The 25,239-nt window shown below is 39.3% G+C and overlaps 1 protein-coding gene across 1 annotated transcript in view; it reads left to right on the forward strand.

The window, feature by feature from the left end:
* Positions 1–1,284: 1,284 nt before the first annotated feature.
* eys (eyes shut homolog) overlaps positions 1,285–25,239 on the forward strand; it is a 200,282-nt gene continuing 176,327 nt past the window's right edge. The window contains exons 1-6 of the mRNA XM_069658919.1: positions 1,285–2,029; positions 3,387–3,503; positions 10,282–10,367; positions 11,298–11,425; positions 13,146–13,260; positions 16,919–17,078. Coding sequence (XP_069515020.1) covers positions 1,285–2,029; positions 3,387–3,503; positions 10,282–10,367; positions 11,298–11,425; positions 13,146–13,260; positions 16,919–17,078 — 1,351 coding nt within the window. The remainder of the gene's footprint in view (positions 2,030–3,386; positions 3,504–10,281; positions 10,368–11,297; positions 11,426–13,145; positions 13,261–16,918; positions 17,079–25,239) is intronic.

Genomic DNA, 25,239 nt, shown 5'->3' on the forward strand with positions numbered 1-25,239 from the left:
GAGGGGCCAAGTGTCATTCATTCAACTCTTCAAATTTAATCGTCCATCTCAAGAATTTGCCAGAGGGCCACTAACATAAGAGTAGGCATGATATAAATTCCACTACAGATGAGACTTGATGTTCTCTGAAATTAGATGGAAAAAAACGTGCCTAATATATCGATAGTGATATCAGCAAAAAGGGTTGGAAAATATCGGCATATCAGATATCGGCAAAAAATCCAATATCATGCATCCCTAGTTTTAAGGTTACCTTACACCCGCTAACCCTGCCCAAAGCAATATACCTTATATTAATATACCTGCTTTTTTGGATTGGTGCATCTTAGGCCTGAATTGCAGCTCACACCACCTGAGGTATTTTATGCATCAATGAAAAGGTGTGTGAATGAAAAGCCCAGCTTTTTTAAACCGCTTTTAATGCAGCATTTTATTTTCAATGGTTGTTTTCTTCAGCAAAACTTGCTGACCAATGGATATCGAAACTAGCCAGAATATACTGTATGTTTAGCCCTGAAGGCCGACCTCTTCCAGCTGTGTCGCTTTAAAAGAGGGAGAGCCGCTGCTTAGTGACAGGAGAGAGAGAGGCAGAGGGTTTTGCGGTGTTTCAGTTCAACTTGCATTCTGCAGCCTTAACTAGCCTTTTCATTTAACCATTAAAACCATTTATTATTTATTAGCCTTTATTTTAACGAGCATTCATATGGATTTGGATTTGAAATGCGCAGACCGGAGGCTGTCTTCTGAGTTGCTGAAGCATTGGCGTGTTTTGTTTTAGGTAGTCTAGTTCAATTTTACAAGAGACACACTGTGCAGCACTTTTGTTGTGTTTCAGAAAAGATCACAAACTCTGAACTCGTTCTGCTCTTGCTCTTCTTTTCGCCCCCCAATTTTTGCTTTGTCTTCCTCCAGTTTGCAATCCACGCTATCAGACGGATTTTTTGCATCGTGTTTCAAATTGTAATCAAAGTAATAATCCGTCATGTAAAACGCGCATTGAATGCACCTTAATGGATTAAAACAAGGCAATGATAGCATCTAATTGAGTTACTAGAGATCCATGAGGAATCCTTACAGGTCTAATGTCAAGTTTTTGTTCCTTTTGTAAATCAGTAATCCCAATCTGTTTCCTTCAGGTTATCACCGTTCACGTGGACCTCTTGGAGTACAAGAAGCATCTCATGAAGTACGACACAACGTATTCGCGTCATCACTTCTCCAGATGACACACGTCGGGTTCGGAGTCCCAGGTTGATTTGTATTAAATTTTAAGAGAGTGGAAACATGAAGGCATCTTTGTTTCATAGCGTTGCCTTGTTTGTGGCTGTCCACATGATCAACTGCCACACACTTTGCAACCCACAAGCTTCTCTTAAATGGCACCATCAACAGCACACGATCCAGATGAATTGGACACTCATGGGAAACATCTGTGGGAGCGTTTCAGAGTGTTGGGAATCTCAGGGGGCCGAGGAGTCGACCGGGCACTCTTTCAACTTCCAACAAATGTGCCCGCTTCAGATGCAGCATGGAGACAAACTGCTGATGTCTGCTGACGAAACTCTGAAGTCCTATGGCATCAGACTTCTCAATGTTTCAAGAGACAACTTTGAAAAGTGTTCCACAAATAGAGACATCAAAGATCAGTTTCTTTTCCCCCACTACATAAATGAAAGCGAGCAAGTTGGTGCCAAGTGGCTCGTCCCGGGTCATCATTACTTCATCGCTCTGCACGAGGGAGACGTGCAGCTGTGCAAGCTTGGTTTACGGCTCAATGTGTCCGTTAAGACGCAGCTCTGTCAGGCGTCCCCTCTGCTGCGACTTTGTTCGGGGAATGGGATTTGTCAGACGTCCCTCTGGGAAGGTGCATACAACTGCCGATGCCACCACCACTACTCGGGGAGGTTTTGTGAGAAGTCCGATGCATGTTTGGATAACCCCTGTGAAAACAAAGGAGTCTGTTTGAGCAATGGATCCACAGATCCAAACCTCAGAACATATAAATGTCTGTGTCCTCCACATTTTACAGGTAAGGACAAAACCCACTGATCCCATTGATTGACCCTTGGAGCTGGAACTAAAAACACCTTAAATTCATTGCACATTTTTGCATTCTTATCTCTTAATATCAGATATTATTTATTGTGTTAAAAGACATCTGCATGAAAGAACATCTCTCTGAAAACAACATTGTTCATGCATTTGATTGAATTGAACTTTTATAGTGACTTATAATCATCAAATGTATGTTTTTCAGCATAAAACCAAACACTCTCATGTAATGCAAACAGTATGAATATTAAATCAGAATCAATTCAGAACAGCGCTGATGCATAAAGTCAACATGTTCTCCCTGCAGCGCTGTTACAGTTCTTTGCATGAGTATTCACCCCCCTCACACTTTTCCATATGCTTTCATGTAACTACTTTAAATTAAAATGGTTGATGTTATTGAGGTTGTTGGTATCGGACCAACAATAAAAAGGTCCATCATTTTGAAGTAAGGAGGATATTGCTTTACTTTTTGGTACAAATAGGGATGCAAGATTTGAGCTTTGCTGTGGAGCTCCTAACTAAGATCTTGATCTTGTTTATTAAAGTAATAATCTCGAAGATTTTCATTTAAATAAATATCTGTTAAGTCACTATCTATCGCAGAATAAGGTAACACAATGGTGATTAAGCCTATGGCCCACTGATGAAAGCCTTTTGCATTTGCAGTATTACAGACCGGGGAAAAAATCAAAAGAGGCGCCCAGTTAGTGACGCGTTTTCCATCACCCAGCAGTGGTTGGTCTGCCAGAGAGGGTAGGTGGAGCTAAGCGGCTGCTTTTCTGGTCTCTGCAAGTGTTGTGAGTAAACAGTAATCTACTATGGCTGAACAAACAAAGAAAAGATGGATGACTACAGATACAACTTCAAAAAGAGGTGAAAATCCAAAGAAAAAGAAACAAACTCGACGCTCAGATGAAAGCAAACAGTCTGAAAAGGAAAGTGACCGCCAGCGAGGAAAATCACGAGTTACAACCGGAGCCAACCGTGGACGTCGCACATGCGACACTGTCTGGATATCTGGGAAGTGTGCTCCCGCAATTACCGCTTATCGCCATAGGTGCCGCCAAAGAGAAAAAAACTTGAGATTAGCACTTTAAGAAAAACAGTAAAAAGCCCAAATAAGTCTCTTCAAATTGCAGGTTGTAACACTTTAATCTGTGGAAAAGTCCACGTGGATGAAATTTGCAAGGCACTGTATCTACAGCACTTATTAAATCCTAAATAAACCGCACTGGTTATAACTTTGTGCATTTACAGAGACTTTATCATCCAGCTATATCTTGTAAGTGAGTTTCTGTATAACAGTAAACCGACATGCCTTTTTCTTCCAGGGGTTAACTGCTCTGAGGTCGTTGGAAAAGAAAACTGTGACAGGATTTGTGAAAATGGGACATGCGTTCAAGTGCTGCCTGCCTCCTTCAAATGCATCTGTGACACAGGACTCTCTGGTAAGCAGCTCTTCTTCTGCGGGTTGTTGGTTTAATACAAATGGGTCATCTGTCTCTGCAGTGTGACAATGAAAGATGGTTTCTGAATGGACACTTTTGATCCCAGGCAAATCAGCCGATCGTTTTTTTCATGATATTTACCAAAGGCAGTGGGGAAAGATTCCTCTACATCCACTACGCACAACCGTGTCATTTGCCTCGAAGGGGCAGCTATCTTTGGAAAAGGTCAGAGCTGGAAACCACAAAAGCCATATATCTTTTAAAGATCAGCACTTCCTCATGGGCTTTAAACCTGATCCCACTAGATGTTATATTTGTCATCATAATATATGAAGCGGCCACTTCAAATCAAATACCTCGTGTTACGAGCGGTGACATGCGGCTGTAAAAAGCCAGGGCTAAACTGCTGGCTAACTGAGCGTGTCACAGTTGATAAAACAAAGGTTTACAGCAATCAATTAAACAGGGATTTATTGTACATTGTTTCTGCTGAACATATTAAATCACACCTTGGATACTGCTCAACTTCTGCAAGCTTGCCGGAAAAAATATCCTGGCTAAAACACAACAGTCCTTTTGATTTAAAGCTGCTGTGAGGAGTTTTTCACTGGTTATGAAACAGACTCAAATTCATTCTGATGACTGTATATGACCGACAAAAATAAACCAGAAACCTTTAAAGTTTTTAATGCCTGAAACTTCTGGCGGGGGGTAGGTGTCAGACAAAGCTGTTACCTGCACGCTGCCTTTGTTTACATTTTCCAGAACAAAAATTTAAAGTGAGTGATAAGACTGTTAAAGAAAGTAGGTGAGAGGTACGGCTTTGTCCACAGGGGGCGCCAAAATCAACATGAACCAAAAGTTCCTCACAGGAGCTTTAATGTACGATGGTTTAAGGAGAAAAGGAATCTTATTTATGGTCTTATATTATAATAGTGTTCAACATTAATAATTTAGTAGAATCTTTATCATTTTTAAGACATGGGGTAAAAATTAAACAGCAATGGATTGCGATGCTTTGTGTGGCATTATTGTATCAATACTCAGATGATGACTTTCAATCTTTTATAATATTAATGATCAAGGTAATACTGTGAATTCAAAACTTTTTGTTTCTTGAATCATCAATACAACAGATTTTTCAGTGTTGTTGTTGCACTGGTTAAAATACCTGGTATAGTACAATAGTTCACACACACACATTTATAATAATATAAACTTTATTCATACTGTGCCTTTAAAAACACGAGTTTACCAAGTGCTTTGACCACTAAGCAAAGAAAATCACAAAAACAAGCATTTCCATTCAGTTGAGTTGAATTATGTAGACTTTTATATAAGTTCAGTGTTTCAAATGCTTGCAACACATTTGAAGGTTTTTAAGACCGCGTTGATTTAGTCTCAGACGAATAACAGACTTTTTTATTTTTTATTGATTTAAATTTACAATTTTTAGTTTTACTTGTGGGACATAAAAGTTTTACTTTTGGGACATAACTGTCAAATGTACGTTACTTTGGTCAAAAGCTTCTGCTGAATTAAATTGTAACATTGTTATTGACAAGAAAAAAGTAATTCAAAGTAAATTGCATTATATTGCTGCCCCCACCAGCAACCTAAGATCTACTGACGCCAACCTCCTCACCCCTCTCACCCGAACCAAACACCGGACCTGGGGGGACAGAGCCTTTTCCATTGCTGCCCCCTCCCTCTGGAACTCTCTCCCCCAGCACCTCAGAAACTCTCCCTCACTTCCTTCCTTTAAAACTGCACTCAAATCCCATCTATTTAAATGTGCTTTTAACCAATGATCTCTTCTTTTTTAAACTTTCTCTTACCTTTATATGCATATTTTATATAACTGTGAGCCTTGTACTTTGATTGTTTTTGTTTTTAATGTATTTGCTATTGTTGCTTCTGTTCTTTCTTTCATGTAAAGTGCCTTTGAACACGTTTTAAAGCGCTATATAAAGCACAGTGCTGAACTCATGACCTGGTGAGCTTGTTTATGAGACTTACATGTACTTTCACTTGTATTCTGAAATTACTCTCATTGGAGTAACGTCTACTGATTACACTCAAATGGCTTAGAAGACCTGGATACTTCTCTGGCTGGCCTGGATATCACCGTCTGCTGTAAATACAAACCTGCAGTGAACTTCCAGGAGTAAAAAGTCCAGGTGGCTCTTCACATTGATTCATTGTTTTGTTTGGAGCACTATTTGTCCTGGCAGCATTCTTGAAGTGTCATAGCGTTGCCTTCCCAGTCCTGCCCATGCTTTCAGCTTATTATTTTGGAGAAGTGCTTTCAAGGTTACTTCCACTACTGTCTGCAGTCAGGTTTCACGAGAGCGGATTAGGTCTATACAGTTAGAAAAAGAAACCAAAGAACAGAGGAGAGGGGTTAGATAAGACTTTTCATAGAAAAACTTGAAAACTTCATAGACGTTACATGAGGAAAACAAGATAGCCTTCATTTAGCTGTATGTAGTGAAGGCCAGATGTATGAATTGAATGCTGGATTGTTATAGTATGATTAAGGACAACAAGGCAACACTGAATTACTAGATAGTACTTGATATAATTTCCCATCTTACATTTCTGCTGTGGAGTAATACTGCATAACCCTCATCCTTTATTTTCTTCTTCTGTGGCCTCTAATTACGCATGGACCTCCAAGGATTGTTCTAGCTTTAGCATATTATTATTATTATTGATAAAAACGACGCATTTCTTGTTAACAATGCGAGGACTGCTTAATACAAGCTTTCAGTGATGGTTGATGATGATCTCATGCGCAGCTGAGAAGCTTTAGGTAGGACAAGGTATTTAGTGATACCAAACAGAACCGGCTGCATTGTGAAGATGACGCCCTCGTCTGATTTGAAGTGTATAATTTCTATAACCCCAGTCGGAAACAAACTGGTGAGTTACATGCCCCCTCTGCCTTTGTAGCTTTTATCTAATTTGCTCTAATTGCTGTTGCTCCTTCAAGTAAGCGGACTCCACCGGGTGCTTTCGCACAGTCACGGTGTCCTGCTGTCCCTTCAGCTTCTTGGGGGTTCTGTGGAGCTTGTGCTTCCTCTTACACCACCCCCCCCTCGCTGCAGTTGCCTCATTAATCAACTGGAAGTTAGTGGCTGCTCCGGCGCTGGCTGCCCTCATAGGCCAAAGTCTATGCGCACAGAATAATGAGCCAAACTCATGGGACGTTTCAAATGAGATTTTCTTTTGATTTGACTCTCCTCTGCACCACCTCTTGGGTATTTGTTGCAAGGTATTACCATCTTTATGGGGCCATTTCCATTTGGTGTAAGGTGTTAATTGTTTTTGCAATCTTGTTGGTAGTAATATCACATTTTTTAAGTTTAATTTGGACTATATTTACATTCATTACCCTTGTTAATTCACTTAATTAGATACTGACACAATGTTGTTTCTTTATGTATATTAGATTGCTGCAGTTAATAATCACTGTAATGATGATAGGGTTTGAGGTAAACAGATCTGTGGCACACATAAATGTCAGCACAGATACAAATGATTGTAAAAAAAGTTAGTTATAATTTACCATGCATGACCTAAAATAATAATGAATGCAACAGCCATTATCTGTCACAAACATATGTGACAGATTGAAGGGTCCCTGAATATAAAGCAGTTTGCATTGGTCCAACTTCTCCTGGACAAGTTAAGAAAACTGAATTTCTGGTGTAAAAAGAGTTTGGGGGAAAAAGCGAGCCCGGAAGTTGTACACAGCAAGATTGATGCCCACAGAGGAGGCTATGAGGAGCCTCTGGGACATGAGCACTCGTATCAGCAGGGGGATTAAGGAAAATATGCAAAGAAAAAGTCACTGGAAAGATAAATGTGTAGGCATCTTGTGAAGAACACAAAAATGAAAACCCTCTCTGGGGAATAACATCAAATTTTATTCACCTTGAACCTCAAGTGAATTCAGTCTAATTTTATCCTTTGCATACAATGTCACGATGGCATTGGCCTGTCTCTGCTTAAGCTGCTGCTGGGGAAAGAGTTGTGGTACTTCAGCATTAAGAAAAACTCCTGGCTGAAGCTTAGTTCAGAATAACTTTATCTCAGAATATGCTTATGAACCGGGCTGCTGCACTGACTGCTTAATTTACAGTTCAGTGAAAATCCTGCATGAAAAACATTTCTAATCTTTATCTTTCAGATGACTTTCCTTTTATTACTTTATGTGGGACGGAGGTGTCTACTTATTTTAGTGTACACACAGGAGTTGAAATATTACACTTTTGTATCTGTTTATGTTTATCTGTCCATATTTTAGATGACCAATACATACCAAACGTGTTTCATCCCTCCTGCAGAATTCCAGAGACTTGTAGTATCAAGGCCGAGGCACATTGCAGCTGTTGTGGTAACACGTGGTTACCCGACACATTACAAGACACACAATATTGTGTTTTTGTTTTTATTTATTTATTTATTTCAGTCAGCATTAACAATATCTCCCCCTAAAAAAAACACAGAAGTTATGTAAACATTACAATAAAATACATTTGGGGATAAACCCGCCAAAAAGCTGTAGGCTGCAGCGAGGGCTTACTCTGCCTACTCTTTTTACACAACATATTCTGTTAGGCAACTATTTAATTACTTAAGTTAAGTTATATCATACCAGAGCAGAAGAAACATTCACAACATTTCTTTTTTAAAGTTTTCTTTTAATTTGTCACCAGTATGTTTAGATGTGTGTGTTTGTTTCTGTATGTAGATGTTACATAATTCCTTGTTCACAGTCTAATCAGCTACTAAACATCAGTTTGAACATGTGCAGGCACAACAAACGGCACAGGAGCAGGTAGAGTCCAACCAAAAAGTGTTTTTCTAGGAATGATACCGATTTAAGAGGGAAAAAATAATCGGATTACAAATATTATATATTATACAAATATAATATAAGTAGTTTTATAATTTATGAAATGTATTATAATATTGTGTTTTTGTAGCTGGAATGAAAATGTACCTTTTCTATGTAGGTCATCAACTTATTTTACACCGATAGGACGATGCTGATGTACCCATACAGACCAATGACCGTATATATATATTGACGACGTGTCTCCATCCTCTCTCATTGTACAAAATTGAAATCACAATAGCCCCAGTGACGGGCGCTGCCATCTTGGACTGGTAACGTCATTTGGAGCCAGCGCTGTGTGGGTGGAGCTGCTGTAGCCACTTCCACTAACCAAAACACACACTTAACTTACCGAAAAAAAACCGGCACACATCCCGCACGTCAGCGTATTTAACAGCAGAACAGCTTCTTAGTGTTGGTCTGAAGCAGACGTTCATAGATATGTAAACTACAATGACTGTAGTGATTGATCCGGAACAGATCGGCTGCAGGAGCCGGATTTGTCAACAGAGCTGTTAATCATCCTTTTGACAGCATCAAATAACTAATTAAAAACAAACATGTCAGAAACGTAAATCAGCATGATAAGAACTAACTATAATGACAGAAACCATGTTTGAGAAAAATGTATTTGACGTGTATTTTAATTTTATAGTTTGACTCATGTCCCATCTGTTAACATGGAGGAGGCGGGCTTTATGACCTATACTGCAGCCAGTCAGCAGGGGGCAATAGAGAGGGTTTGGCTTCACTTTTAGGGAGCTGTCATGTCGTCCATCTTTTTATACAGTCTATAGTTTAAACATGTGCAGGCACAACAAACTGCACGGTACCAGGTAGAGTCCGACCAAAAAGGAATCACACTGATTTAAGAGGGAAAAAATGATTGGATTACCAATATGTGTGCCGACAAATATAATATGAGTAGTTTTATAATTATATTTGTGTTATACACAACTTTAATTTATTATAGTATATTTTTGTTACTGGTATAAAATTGGACCTTCTCTATGTAGCTCATCAACTGATTTTGCACTGATAAGAATATCCAGATGTTCCTTGTTGGCTGCGTTCTAACTAACTGCATTAACAATATTATACGTTGTAACCCATGAAGCCAGTGGACAATCTGATGGACAAACTATGTCATGGCACCATCAGTGAATCACCCCAGGCATTTCTTTCCTGCATTAATGCTCAGGAAAAGACATTTACATATTGGTGCATATCCAAAAACATGTACACTGATACCAATTTATCTTTGGCAGGCATATTGGCTCAATATTATTGGCAAACAGATACATGGGATGCGCTTTTCTATCATGGACTAAAGGTTTCAGAGGCAACTATAGTTAGTTTTTTCCCCATATCTTAATGCAAACTTTATTTCCTGGGATAGTGGTTGGTTTTTTCCAGTTGGTGTGCTATGTTGGCTTCAGCGTGATCGTTTCCGAACTGGTCGTTTAGTTTCTGCTCTATAGTTTAACCTCAATCAGAGGCCAGTTTGTAATTCAGACAGCAATGATGGTGAGTACAGTTAGTCTGAAGTAATTATGAGAAAGCTTGCATACATTATGCACATGCATAGTGACAGGAAGTGGTCCTGTGGTAGTCCATCCTATTTAATTATTGATAAAACATGTCAATCAACCTTTCCTCCATAGATTATAAGATGCATCAGGCGTTTCTTTTTTCAGGCATAAACTTGCAATAATTACTTTGAAGCTATTTTAAACACATTCTACTAAAAGATCTACCAGTTTATGCAGAATGTGTTTATGCATGCGAGGCAAAAACACGACTCTTAGACCGCACAGATTCTATATGTTAGCACAATTGTATAAGTGCAGTAACTTTGTGTGTATTTTTCAGGACCACCGTGTGAGAAGAGAAGAGCCCCCTGTGATCCAAATCCATGCAGAAATGGCGGCACATGTGAGGAAAACCCCAAAGGATTTGTTTGTCATTGTCCAGAAGGATTCGGGGGTCTCAACTGCAACTCTCGATTTGACTTGGATTGCATGTTGTATTCATGTCCGGAGGAACAAATTTGCGCTGCAGGGGAGCATGTGAGGCTTTAATTTCCCTTGTCTGTTTATTAGAGTAGGAGGTAAACAAGAAACAGCACATAAAAATTTATATAGTGTTTGGAAACAAGATCAAATGACTTCATTCTGAAGGCTGCAACAGCAATTAATATTTCCTCCTGTAGATGAGCTAAGGGAAGGAGCGTGTTTGCCTTCTCGGGCATTTTGATTGAATGACCCAGCGCATACTTAAGTACCAGTTGGAAATGACTTTCATCAAAAGCTTTTTGTAATTGGAAGCCTGCTGCAATTTTCACCTCTCCTTGGAAATGCTATTGTGTTCATACATTTTGCAAAAGCAGTAGTGTTTCTAATGTACCCGAGGATACACTGGAGAAAATACACTAATGCTCTAATTGTCTTCCCCTGACCTTTGTTTTGTTCATTACACTTTGCTGAGCGCTCTACACATTTTCACAGCCCACCAAAGAATAGCAGAGCAGAGCCGACTAAAAGGGACATTCATCAAAATAAAGCCGTATATTGCTGCAGCTTGACTTAGATATTTTTTTTCTAGAAGCTTAAAATGAAATTAAAATCTTTTTAACTTTGGATCACAAGAACATTTCCACTTATTAGCCTCTTTAACACATTAAAGCATATATTAAACCAATTATTTACCTGCCTACTTCACAGGCTCCTTTATATCACAGATAAGCAACCGAGTCAAAGGCACAGTTTTATCACTACAGTGGATCTCTCTTTTATTGATAAAGTTCCTACAGTAAATGATCTTGTGTACAATCTAACCCTGTTTTCTCAAGCTGACAGCTGACCTGGTTTGTTTTGCCCTGTGTGCAGGACTCCGAGTGTATCTGTGCAGATGGTACTGTGGCCCCAGCGTGCAGGAGGCAGCAGAACCTGTGCAGCCCATCACCGTGTCTCAACAATGCCACCTGTGTGTCCAGGGGAAATGATTATGTATGCAGGTGAAACACATACAGGGATCTGCAGTAATAGAGGCCACTGTCATAGGCGCCTTTGTAGATGATTGGAATGTCTTGTGAATATGCCTACTGCAGAGAGTGAATATAAATGGGTCTTTTATTATTTTCCATCCTTTTTAATGTGATTAGGATTTACATTTTCCTTTAGAGCTCTACGACTAATACATACCTGTCTGGTAGACCTAAAGCCTCATTGTTAGCTGGTGATATTCTTCATTTTTCTTATTGTCAACAAATCCCATTTAAAGACCAAAACCAACAATGAATTCATCCTACATTGAAGTATTGTCTGAATATCCAAAGCCTTGTCTAGCTTATTTCCCTGTGACATTAATTGGATTTTTTGTCTAGAACATTTAAACACAAATGAAACACTATTAAATAATTAAATATAAACTTAAAAGAGCCACAAGCTTAGAACACTAGAACTATATGTTATAAGAAAAAATGTTAATCTTTAATACACAGCCCTGGAACTGTTAATACAAACTTGCACTTCAAATGTATATTATTCCACATCGAAAAATAGTCCCTTACAAAAATGCATTTTAATCCTGTTTAAGCAACATTTGCCTAAAACTTCAGTGCGCTGAGGGAATTATTTTTATTAAGCTATGCCCCAATGCCATTCATTCCTACTAAAGATTAAAAGAATGCAAAATTGTGTCAGAAAGTTGGAGAATGAGACACATTTTCAGTTTAGGCATGAATTTGTTTTTGACTTATAAAGTTTTAACGTCACCTTCCTTTTAAGAACATTTAAGGACATTGGTCTACTCTCATTAAAAATTCTGTTAAAATACTGTCAACCACCCTTTATTGTAGTGGCTCAAGGCAGCCAGACTTGCATATTAATTTCACTTAAAGTTTCGTTCTCTTTGGCGGCACCTATGGCGATAAACAAAAATTGCGGGACAAACTTCCCAGATATCCAGACAGTGTTTCATGTGTGACGTCCACGGTTGGCTCCGGTTGTAACACAATCTATGATGCTAATAGGGCTCAACAGGGAGAGATGACCTACTTGTGAGAAAACAGTCTTCTTTATTTCTGTAGCAAGGTCATTTGCGTGATTGTCAGCAGTTACATTTCAAGACCAGAGACTGTGCACGGTCTCCTACACTTATTTTTTCACTTATTTTTGAAGTTGTATCTGTAGTCATCCATCTTTTCTGTGTTTGTGCAGCCATAGTAGATTACCTTTTACTCATGACACTTGCAGAGACCGGAAAAGCAGCCGCTTAGCAAGACCAACAGTGAGAATAATTATTATTTCTGCATAGTTATTTTAATGCAAATGAAATTTCTGTCGCAGGGTTATTTTCTCATTATATATCTATTTATTCACAATAAAACACACAGTATATTAATATTACAAGTGGAGTTGATTAAGTGAAGGTTGTATTTGTCACGTTAGACAGCAGAGTGTAAGAAATAAGGTGACAGACGTTACAGTTGTAGGGCAGTATAATCTGTGATTCACAGTGCGCCTCGATAACTCCACTCATTTGGCAATCCAGGTCATACAAATTGAAGGAATCGTTTGCATAGGCCACCTCGCCCACACACGTATCACAAAGAGGTCACGTACAAAACAAAATCAGCACCCTTGTGTATCTTGTAAAAGAAAAGAAAATATGCCATCTTAGCGCTCAAGGCTCAGGGTGAATTGATTTTCATGACACTGACCTCCTCTTTGCAGATGTCTGAGAGGCTTTTCCGGGAGGAATTGTGAAGGAATAATTGACTACTGCGGGCTGCTCAATATCAACTGCCTAAATGAGGGATTGTGCTTGAGGGTAATTGGCGGTTATCAGGTAAGTAATTCAATGTTTGAGTCTTAATGAAATACTGTTAAGCCCGCAAAATTCACCTGTTAATACTGAGCCTTTGTTACAGTATAAACAGAAAGTCAACACACACACGAGCTGCACAGAGCTGTGATTATTGCTGAAATGAATGAGGTTAAAGATTAGAAAATGAATTGACAAATATTGTGAAAATCACTGAATTGTTTTGCTTATTATTATTACTGCAAAAATGTGGAACATTTGCTGGTTCCAGCTTTTTAAATCTAACAATTTGTAGCTTTTTTTTGTCATTTTTCTAAATTAAACACTTTGAGCCCAAAGTAGCCCTCGTGATGGGCAGTGTCATCTTGTGATGGTGACGTCATTTGGAGCCAGAGTTGTGCAGTAGAGATCGGCAGACAATTGCATTACCGAAAAAAACCTTGTCCCTCACATCTGTGTATTTAACAGCAGAACAGCTTCTTGTGTTGGTCTGAAGCAGACGTTCACAGATATGTAAACTTAAGTTACGTCTCCTTTACTCTGCTAATCCGAACAGATCGGCTGCAGGAGCCGGATTTGTCAACAGAGCTGTCAATCATCATTTTTACAGCATCAAATAAATAATTAAAAATAAACAGAAAAATGAACACTTGGGAGTAAATCAGCATGATAAGAACTAACTATAATGACAGAAACCATGTTTGAGAAAAGTGTATTTTGATTTTATAGTTTGACTCATGTCCCATCTGTTATCATGGAGGAGGCGGGCTTTATGAGCTATACTGCAGCCAGTCAGCAGGGGGCGATAGAGAGGGTTTGGCTTCCCTTTTAGGGAGCTGTCATGTCGTCCATCTTTTTATACAGTCTATGGTTTGAACAAGGAAGCAATTTGATGTCACTTTGGCCTCTTTGTAATTTCCTTCCTAACATTTTAAAGACTAAAAGATTAATTGTAAAAATAATCTGAAGATTAATCTAGCAGAAAATAATAGTTTGTTGCAGCCCTGGCTGTGATGTTGCAATAACTTTGTTTTAGTACGTCCACTTAAAAATGCTTTGCAATGGCGAAGCTTTTTATGATTTGACTTTAACATAAAATAAACTTTACGATTTTAAAAGTCCATTGATTGTATGCAGGGCAAGAATAAGCACATTGTTATAAGATATAGTGTGTATGACACTGGTATATTGATGATTTAAATAACACATTAAATAATGATTTCAACACTACATAATGTGATTTATTTTAATAAACATAAAGATTTAAACATAAGAGTGCAAATGGAAAGATGTCGTCTGTTGAATACATTTAGTATTTAACATAAATTTAAATAAAGGTCTTTTCATTGAAGTTCTATGCATCAGCAAACCTGGAATAAAAACCACAAAAAAAAGAGAATAACAGAAAAGTCAGTAGTAATGATGTCAGCAAACAGCAGTAATCCAATTCAAACCCATTAATCAAGCCGAGTATGTGGACACATTGCTCAGACAGACAGCTTCTGGTCTAATTTGCCTCTCTATTGCTCAGTCTCCTCAAACGTCTGTATTTTTTACAACACCTGAGACCGCTCCGTAATGCCCCATAGCTCCTAATTATTCTCCATCAGTCTTGTTTCATTAGACCACTGAGAGTGTTCTTAATCTAACATCCTCTTTTAGAGGCTTGGAGTTGGTGGAGGTCAGACATAATCAAAAATGGTTACTCACTGCAAATGGGCAGTTTCTGTTTTTCTGCTTTTACTTTTGATGTTTTGAGTATGAAAAAACTTTGAGTCGTTCATTAGAGGTAGCACGCTTGTTTTATTGCCACTGTAATGAAGACGCTCTGAACAGGGAGAATAGAAGAAGAGGTTTTATCAGTCGATATACAGAGCAGTAATGAAAGAATTGAATAAAGTCCTGATTCTTTAGTCTAAATAGAGTCTGTTCATCCGAATATAAAAAAATATTTTCTCACTTGCAGCCATTCATTTAGGTTTATATTTATGGTACCGAGATTTTACCACCTCATTTTAATTTGCTATGACCTCAACATTAAAGGGGAGGTATATAATTTCAAGCTTCATATTTCACTCTGTGATACCTGTGGAGCAACTTAGTATAATTTACAGTTAAAGGGCCAGTTTGCAGATTTTCAAACTCAGTCCTATCATGGTATCATGGGGAGCTAATGCCATTATGGAAGGAAAATAATGCAATTTCGTTCTGTGCCTTTGGAGGACGCTTTCTGCTTCTCCAACTGACCCAGGAAAACGTCCACTAGACTACGTAAACAATGCGTCATCTGGCGGAGGCCAGGGAGCTCGCTAAACTTCCTCAATCTAGGACGCCCGCCTCTGATGTCTGCAGTTTTTAGTTGAAAAACACACACACTGTAAAATGTAACTATTTGTTCCGTGAGGTGCCTTGAAACGCTGCCTGCTCTTCTGTTTTCCCTCCCAGACGTTCCACATTTATAACAGAGTCACGTCTTGGTCAAAATCGTCAGGTTTCAAATGTAGTCTGCAGACCCGAAGACCCAGACGATCCACCGGTACTTTTGTCGTATTTTGGATTCTGTACCGCGCTGAGCCGTTGCCTGTAGCGAAACGGTAGTATTTCACTCCAGCGTCTCTCGCTGGGTCGTTCCTTTCAGAGGGAGGGGCGCAATGCAGTCTGGGTGTTGTAGGAATGTAGAATGGACGAATGGATTTTCTACAACTTTTTCCACAGCTATGGCTCCATTTTCAAATATTATTGCTTCTATAGCTTACAGAGAACACCAGCTTTGACTGACAGTGGCTTTTTCTGGGGGCGAACTGCTCCTTTAAAAAAAACAACAAATTTTTCTCACACTGGTGCTCTGTGCAGGCCCTCATACAGTCTCTGCCTGAAACGACTCTGTCCCTTTAAGAAACCCCGCCCCTACAAGCCAGCTTTCTCCTAATTGGCCAGCTCTCTGAAGCCTGCTGAGGCTGCACTTTGTGACGTCACAAAGAGCAGCGTGTAGCTGCGTCCACAGCAGCCTGCCGACTGAGCTGAGAAGCCTGGGGATCACTCCAACATACTTTTACCTACAGATTTGAAACTTCACCCACGTTTCGTGTGGACATCCAACATTGTAACATTATATGTCTTATAATAACAACTTTATCTCCATTAGTAATAACAAACTTTTCTCAAATAACTCACAGACCTGGTTAGAAATCGGGTACTATTTCAGTGTTTTGCCTTCATCACAATATAATTTAATTTGTAAGGATCAGTAGCAGCCTTTATTTCCATAAACTATCAACTTCACAGAGCTTGCTAGAAACTGGGGCACTCTTTCTTGAAATTAAAGACACTGCTTGGTTTAGTCACTCTTAAATTCTGTATCACAAATTCCATTCACGTCCATCTCACTGAGCTAGTGGCAGATATCTCATGAGAACAGTATGTTTATTGGTGGATATGAGTTGAGGCTGTTGAGGAAAAAGGGCCTTTGTAATTTGGGTGATCTGACCCTTTTATTGATTTAGAGTAATGTCAGAGGAACAGGTATTTCTCTCTGCTTCCCCACTGTAAACAGGGATATGAGTATGGAGGTAGAGAATAACAAACAGAGACTTATCATTGCTCTAATACTTGATAAGTTCATGTATACTGACTGTAACCTGATCACAGAGGAATGAAGTTTGTTCTGTGTTCCTGCTTGCAGTGTGTTTGTGCCCCCGGATGGATTGGAGAGTTTTGCCAGTATGTCGGTGACGCCTGCCTGATAAAACCACACAGCTGCTTGAATGGAGCCACATGCATTACAACAAGTCAGCCGTCCTCTCCCCCGCAATTCACCTGCAAGTGCCCCCTCGGCTTCACAGGTGAGATATCTTTCCTTCATTATCGGTTATTGCCCTTTTCCATCTGCCTGTCCGTCTGTCCGTTGGCGTGCTTTCTCAAAATATGAAGAGATTTGTACAAACCCTTGTGGGAAGGTTGGTAATTGGGAAATAAATGACTGCACAATGTTATGTGAATGTACGAGGGAGACATGCAACACAGTGAAGGCAGTCATTTTCTGAATATTTTACTTCTCTAAGACAGTGAATCTGCAGTCTCATGCAAGACATTTGATAAATAGCTCTCATGCTGGGAGCGATCCATGAATTATAAATGTTCCTTATTGGTGTTTTAGGGCAGATTACATAAAAATAGCTTAGAATCAAAATAAGTCATGAGAAATGGCTGTATTACATGAAATGTGCTTAGATTGTGTCATGCAAACATAAAAGCATTTTTTTATGGTTAGAGAAAATACTATTTTTGATTGGCTCGTAGGTCTACATTAAGATTTTATTATATATATAAAAAACTCTGCTTTTGTGCTTTTATCATTGCTGCCTGGTCGTTTTAAAAACACCCCATTGGGTAAAGCTAAAAGAAGAGATACTTGAAAACTTGATATAAAAGATTATGGCAGCAGAGGATAGTTCTGGATTATTGGGCACATCAGTTGTCCTTGATTCTTAACATGACCTTAAACGCATCAGATGCCTACATAGACCCAACCAACTTCATCAAATGATCTAAGAAAGAACATCAATGCATATCAGGTGATGTCATTGAGCTTTATTGGTAGATAACATTAAAATACTTGAGACTGTGACTCACTTCTTCAAAACAAACTTAAACTAGCTTTTTTTGATCATTAGGAATCAGAAAAAACAACTTACAGCTATGAGCCTCGAGCTGGTCAGCAAAAACGCTTTAACACACCCAACAGACATCGAGAAACATCAGCAGACTGGCTGCTAAATTTGTGTTAGGTGTTAAACTCTTGCCCCAATTTATGAATAAAAAAAGACAAAACATGGTAGGCTAGCTTATCTTTAGCTTTTGTGAGCTCCTGAATTGGGAGCATCTGCATTCATTTGTGCTACCAGTTTAATTTTGGCCACCTAGCTTACCAAGGGAGATTAGCTTGATTACTCTAGTTGTGGATTTTAGTGGGACCGTTAGCATCATCTTCACGGATAACACTTAATTTCATTTGATTCTTCTGGAAGATGATACACTTAAACAATGTTATATTTTTACACTACATTATGATACATTTAACATATTAACATCATGCAAGCAGAATAATGCACTCTTCAGTATCCCAAATATAAGGAACAATAAATTGTCATTTAAAACTTTCTTAACTAATTATTTAAGTCCTAAAGTGTTAGCTTGTGTTTTCATGGACCATATGTTTTACAATAACACTGAAGGACTCTGTCTCACCTGAGAGCAGTGTGTTAGTGCTGAAGGGGTCAAATTTGGGTTCATCTAAGACCTCTGATACTCTACATTGATTCCACATGGGTCAGCAGGGCACCGGGCCACTCGTTAAGTGTCAGATTTTGGTACAATACCAACACGTTCGCAAGCATAGGCTCGGATTTAATGTCTAAAAAACACATAGTCACAGTCAGCGTATGGGCTGCTGTTCCATTACTGACCTCTGACCTTTGAACACCCAGAGGAGATGGACAAGGAGAAAGAGAAACCCCCTGTAGTAATTGTAGTGACTATCCAAGGTGCCACTGTTCTAACTTAGTCACTTGCATAGGTGTACAAGTAGGTCTTAACCATAGACTGTATAAAAAGACAAATTTACTTTTCATTAGTTATTTGATGCTGTAAAAAGGATGATTGACAGCTCTGTTGATACATATGGCTCCTGCAGCTGATCTGTTCCTCATTAGCGGAGTAGAGGAGAAACAGTGTAACTAAAACAATCACTGCAGAATGTCTGCTTCAGACCAACACAATCCTTGCTGTTTTTTTCGGTGTGTGTTTTGGTTAGCGGAAGCAGCTACAGTGGCTCCACACCACCGATCTCTACTGTGCAGCTCTGGCTCCAAATTACGTCACCATCGCAAGATTGCAGCACCTATCACGGGGGCTATTTTGGCATCAATTCCGTACAATGAGAGCAGATGGAGATGCGTCGTCCATCTATATATACAGTCATTGGTCTTGACACGTATCCAGTAACAAATGTCCAGAATGAAGATGACTTTGTGTGATGTTCCCGTTTATTGCAGAATGATAAACCAGACAAAAAATGAATACTGTTTTGTTGAGATGAATGATGATGAATCCAGTATTGTTGCTGTTGCGCAGATACGTTTACATTTATGTGCTTACGGTTAAGTCTTACGTTACGATAAGAACCGCATGTTCCCTCCACCTATGTCCAACTAACTTCCATTCACCTGTGACCTACAAACCAGTGGTGCCCAACATTCTTTCCTTGGAGCTCCCTCCGCTTGTATCTAAGAAAGGCTGAGCCCCCCTAACCCGCACACACGTACACCAAAACAATAAAGTGATTCATTCCAGATCTTTATTGGCAACAAATTAACACCAATCAGCCTATAGTTCTTTGTTGTTTTAAGTTATCTTTAGTTATTGTAATAAACACCCCTTTTAGTTAAATTTAAATCAGAATCAGAATCATCTTTATTGGCCAAGTATGTGGGCACATACAGGGAATTTGACTCTGGGTTATCTTTGCTCTCAAAGTACAGACACATACTAAACAGACATACTAAACTTAAAAACAAGGACAGGTTAGACAAGCTAACACAGACACTTAGTACTGACATATTAATATATATGTAAGTATATATATCCATTATTTAAGGAAAACACAACAACACTTATGGTGCAATAGAGAGTGCCAAGGTGCAGAGATAAATATGGTTGTGAATCAGGTTGTTATGTACAAGAGGTAGATGGTTGTCGTATTTACAGAGAATGTGGATTGACCTTCGATTTATATATGATGAGAGGGTAAGTTAAGCAATGACAATAAATAAATAACACGTTTCTCATGCACAGTGGATGTTTGTATAACTCACATGCTGATTAGGTTATTACATATTTATTGTCCCTGACACTCTGGCTGAGTTAGCTGTTGATCAGAGAAACAGCCTGGGGAAAGAAACTGTTTCTGTGTCTGGTTGTTTTGGCATGCAGTGCTCTGTAACGCCTGCCAGAGGGGAGAAGTTCAAACAGTTTGTGACCGGGGAGTGAGGGGTCTGCAGTGATGTTACCTGCCCGTTTCCTGACCCTGGACCGGTTTAAGTCCTGGATGGAGGGCAGGTCCGTGCAAAACACAAAAATATGTGGATGTAGGCGTTTCTGCATGCATGTGCAAATCTAATCTTGACAATCTCAGTGCAGACAAAGCCTCGCGCAACCCAAGCTATCTTTGGCGCACCCCTAAGTAGGGCTGCCACCTTCCATGCAGAAAAATGAAGGACGTCCGCTCCTCAGGGCCACGACCACCACAGGCTCTGTGACGCACCAGTGGTGGTAAATCATAGCTTAAAACATGGTTTCAACAAAGTATTAATATATACAAGTGCTTTATTACCAACAGACATAAGAAAAAAGCTCAATGGACAGGGGAGGAGCAGGATGAGAAATTGATAATGGAATTGAATAATTGTATCGGGTGGTGTGAACACGGGTTTTGGCTAAAATATTTGTCATTGTTTGTGACAACAGTGAAACCACACAGAAATATCCACAAACATTTTTACATCCAAGAAAACTAAAACACAGTTTTCATTATTGGTACGTAAATATATTTATTTATTGTTTTTTATATACCTAGTGTTAATCCGTTAGTAGGCTATTTAAGGATGCAATTTTCCAGGTTGGTTAATCATAATAACATATCATAGTTATATTTTGAATTATGTATTAGATAAATGCTCATGTATCCAACTGTAAACCTTGATAAACAAATCACATATTAATGTAGCCTAACGTTACTAAAGAGGCAATTTCTGATTGGCTCTGACCCTGACGATCTCACCCTATCACAGAATGCAGGTGGGATGATGCTGCGTTCAAAACAACTCAGAAATACGGGACAAACCCGGCCTGTATTGATTCAAAACGGGACGCATCATTTAATTGTCAAATACGGGACACTTCTGTATTTTAAGGGACGGGTGGCAACCCTACCCCTAAGGGGGGCCCAGACCCCAGGTTGGAAACCACTGCTATGATCACATGACCTCGTCATTTGACAAATTATCCAAACTAAAATCACATCCTAGTGGTCAAAGTGAAGTAATAGGTTAATATTTATACACAACTATTTAACTACAATACACACATGCTACAGTAATCAATATATAGAGAGAAGAACAGAGAAGTACCAATCTACAGCATCTACAAATGAATACGCCAGTGAAGTACAAATTTATTGAAGAATATTTCAGGCTAGAAATCTGTGGCTGGCTTGTGACTCATAAATCTCAAGCCAACCACAGATTCTAAGCACAGGCCGATCTCCTGATGAAGCTTTCTTTCTTTCTAACCTTGAAGCTTATTTACCAGTAGCCTTGCCTGCTTGACTTTTCTAAGGCTTGCTGTTGATTGCATTTAATCCAAGTACACTGGCAGAGGGCTTCCTAATTAGCTGCCAGCTCGGAACATGGCCGGAACTTGTTAAGCTTTCAATGACAACTTGGAGAACAAGACGGGGACACAAAAACAAAACTGTTGGTACAGAGGATGAGAATTCGGAGCGAATGGGTAACCCTTTTCATTAATATGCCTTTAGATGATTGCGTGTGAGTCATGAGTGAGTCATTGCTTGTAGACCTACCATGATTGCAACAACAATCAGTACCTAAATAAGCTGATTGCTGCTGTTATTTTGTCTGCAGCAGAAACCTTATAGAAGAGCTGAGTTGTTCATCTCATTAGCGACTATGCAATTTATCTCTAAAATAAAATATCTTATTTCAATGCTTCTCTTACTGTTTATTTTGCCTTAGAAATATAAAGTAAAGCAGAATATTCTCTTATTGTTGTTGAGTTTCTTCTTTCCAGACATTATTTGACAAAAAAAAATCCCACACATAGGATTGTGATCCTTGCTTAACATAGTACAAACCAGTAATGCTGCTGCTGCACACTATTATTCCCTCCTTGTTTTATTGGTTAAACAACCAGAGAATGCGATTTTTTTCTTCCCCAGTGCACTCCGGTTTTGGCCCACAGCGTATTTCCCAATCTAGCTTTAAGTCCTGACACACTCACCTGTCAGTCAGATAAGCCCTTACATAGCACTACATGAGCGAGGTTTTTTCCCCTCTGTTCAAAGCTGAAATCTGGTGCCACTTCAGTAATGGAAAATTGTCTCTTACACCATGGCAGGTCTTAGTGACTGATAGAATTCATCATTTTCTGGCATCTTGGGATTTTTCCTTTGGAATTTTCCAGCCTTACAGCAGAGAAAGGCCAATTTAATTTCAAGCTTCGCCTAGAAACCGCGCTGTAGTCTATCATAGATCATAACTCAGGATACATTACTCACGCTCGGCATTCAGGTCTTATTCTGGAGGGCTGTATTTTTCATGGAACAACAACTGGGCATATATTTTTCATGCATACACATTTTCTCTTTTTAAATATGTGGATAAAAAATATAATTACAAGACATGGAAGCTGGACTGTGCCTTTAAGATAAATTGTAAATGATGAACTTTCCTTTGGAACCAGTATGTAAATAATAATTCTGCACGTTTTTTGATGCAATCCAATTAAAAGAACATATTGAAACTGACCTTTAACATCAATGTTTTATATATTTCATTACTTCTTATTCTTGATAATCACATTTCATATGATTTAAGTAGCATAAAGAAGTACATAATTGACTGACTTCACAGCAATGAATGAGCGTAGGCGTTTCTCAGATTTTAGTCGGACAAATCGGTCTGATCTTCTGCCTCACAGCGCGGCATATTTTGCATATAATGACCTGTAGCAGCTACCGTGCTGATGATATCAATCATAGTGTTTGTGCTGTAGCATGAAGGTGCGACTGTCGAGAAGTGACTCTCACTACATGTCATTGCTGCTCTGTTATTGATGATAGGACATTCTAAATTAATAACCTGCACTGGAAGACACCCACCCCCAACCACAGCGGTGAAACCAGCAGCTGCTGAGGCAGCTGAGCACCAAACAATCCTCCACATCCAGCAGCCTGCATCCCCCACCTCATCTTCCCTCTCCAGCAGGGACAGAGCTTGTTATTGAGTGTCCGCCTTCTGAGCAAGTCAGCCTGTCTAGCCAGGGGTTTCTTTTCTTTACCATCTCTCTTTGCATTTCAAGGGGTTCACCATCTAAATCCTATAGGATCTTACGGCTGTATGTGTTCCCTGCTATGTTAATACCTTTTCCCTTTTTGTTGCGTCTTTCCAGCTCTTCCCAAGTGGTTGCACATCGAGCTTCATCTGATCTTAGATGCTTAAAACCCCAGTCATGAGATTGGAGGAGAGGTTTCTCAGCAGGGATTTTGTGTTGTTGATTTTGTTACTCCTCACTTAATGATTTGGTTGTGTAATAAATCCCACGTATTTGAGCGTTTTAAGGTATTTCGCATGGTTGTTCTGGGTTAGACTGTGGATATTTGTCAGCCCCACAGGGCCGCCTTAGGGTGGGACGTAACATTGCCTAATTTTTGTTGCAGGGTAAAAGATTGTAGGCAACTCTTAAAGCGACATTGGACGCAGAGCAATGAAGGAGCAACAACATGGCAGACTGTTAACCTTACAAACCGAGTCTCGAAATGGCCCTTCTGTGTTCATCATTCCCAAAGTTTTAACCAGGAGCTGAATTATCCTCAAAGGTCTCGACCTCTCCTAAACAAATTGACTGGTACATTAAAGCAGGTTAAACCCCTGAGTACAAGTTTCACGTTAAAAATCAGTGTTTCTTTTACACTCTGAAGCACAGCATGCCAAGAAGAGCTGTTAGCTGAGCTGCAGCTTGGTTGTTTTTAGGTTTTGGATTCACTTTTTCCCCCTCCATGCTTAGGGTCAAACTGTAAGACTGACATTGAGTGTGAATTATCCAAAGAGGTCTCATCCTGTGCAGAACAAACGGACCCCATAATTAAAACCATTAAAAACACTGATTTAAGCTGTTTAATGGTAAAAATTAGTGTCTCTCTGTCAGATGCCCCTTGTTGGGGTTCGGGGACAACAAACTGAGCTAATTTAGCTGAGCCTGTTTTTCTGTCTCCAGAAGTCTGAGATGACTTAAACTTTTATCTGGTTGCACGAAATAATTTAAAAAGGGAGCGATGTGACTTAAACTGACAATCTCGAAGATTTCAGTTTCATTCTCTTGGACGTCCCCTAATGGCAATATACGGTAATTGCAGGAGGACATTTCCCAGTTTAACCATACGTCTACGGCTGGCTTCCTTTGTCACGGTTGTAACTCTTGATTTTCCTCGCTGACGGTCGCTTTCCTTTTTTAGACTGTTTGCCTTCATCTGAGCGTCGAATTTGTTTCTTTTTGTTTGGATTTTCACTTATTTTTGAAGTTGTATCTGTAGTCATCCATCTTTTCTTTGTTTGTTCAGCCATAGTTGATTACTGTTTACTCGCAACACACCTGAAAAACAGCCGCTTAGCTCCGCCTACCCTCTCTGGCAGACCAACCTCTGCTGGCTGATGAAAAACGCGTCACTAACTGGGCACCGCTAGTGATTTTTTTCGGCGAATGTCACCACAGACACCCAGTCTGTAATAATACTATATACTGCAAATGCAGCATATAGTATTTATAGGCTCAATCACCATTGTGTTACCTCATTCGGCGATAGATACTGACTTAACAGACATTTATTTAAATGGAAATCTTCGAGATTATTACTTTAAAAATTCAGAAAGTTTTCTGCTGGAAAGTTTGACTGTGTGGCCAACAGTCTGGGAACATTCAGAGTCAGGTACAGCCTGAGAGATTACTTAGTACTTTTTGTTTTATTTCCTTTGTTTGTTTGTTGTTGTCTGTGTCACACAGGGGAGGCATTTGGACTGTCTGTCTTCTTGCTTTTATTTTTATTCTAAGCCAAGCTAATCAGCTGAAGACAGCCTACAGACATGAGTGATAAATCTTAACTCAAGATATATTCAGATATTAGTCTCTGGAAGTGCAAATAGACATGTTAGA

This window comes from Semicossyphus pulcher, unplaced genomic scaffold (genome assembly GCF_022749685.1).
Source record: "Semicossyphus pulcher isolate SPU_LCO1_2020_fin unplaced genomic scaffold, fSemPul1.0.p SCAF_12, whole genome shotgun sequence".
Taxonomy (NCBI): Eukaryota; Metazoa; Chordata; class Actinopteri; order Labriformes; family Labridae; genus Semicossyphus; species Semicossyphus pulcher.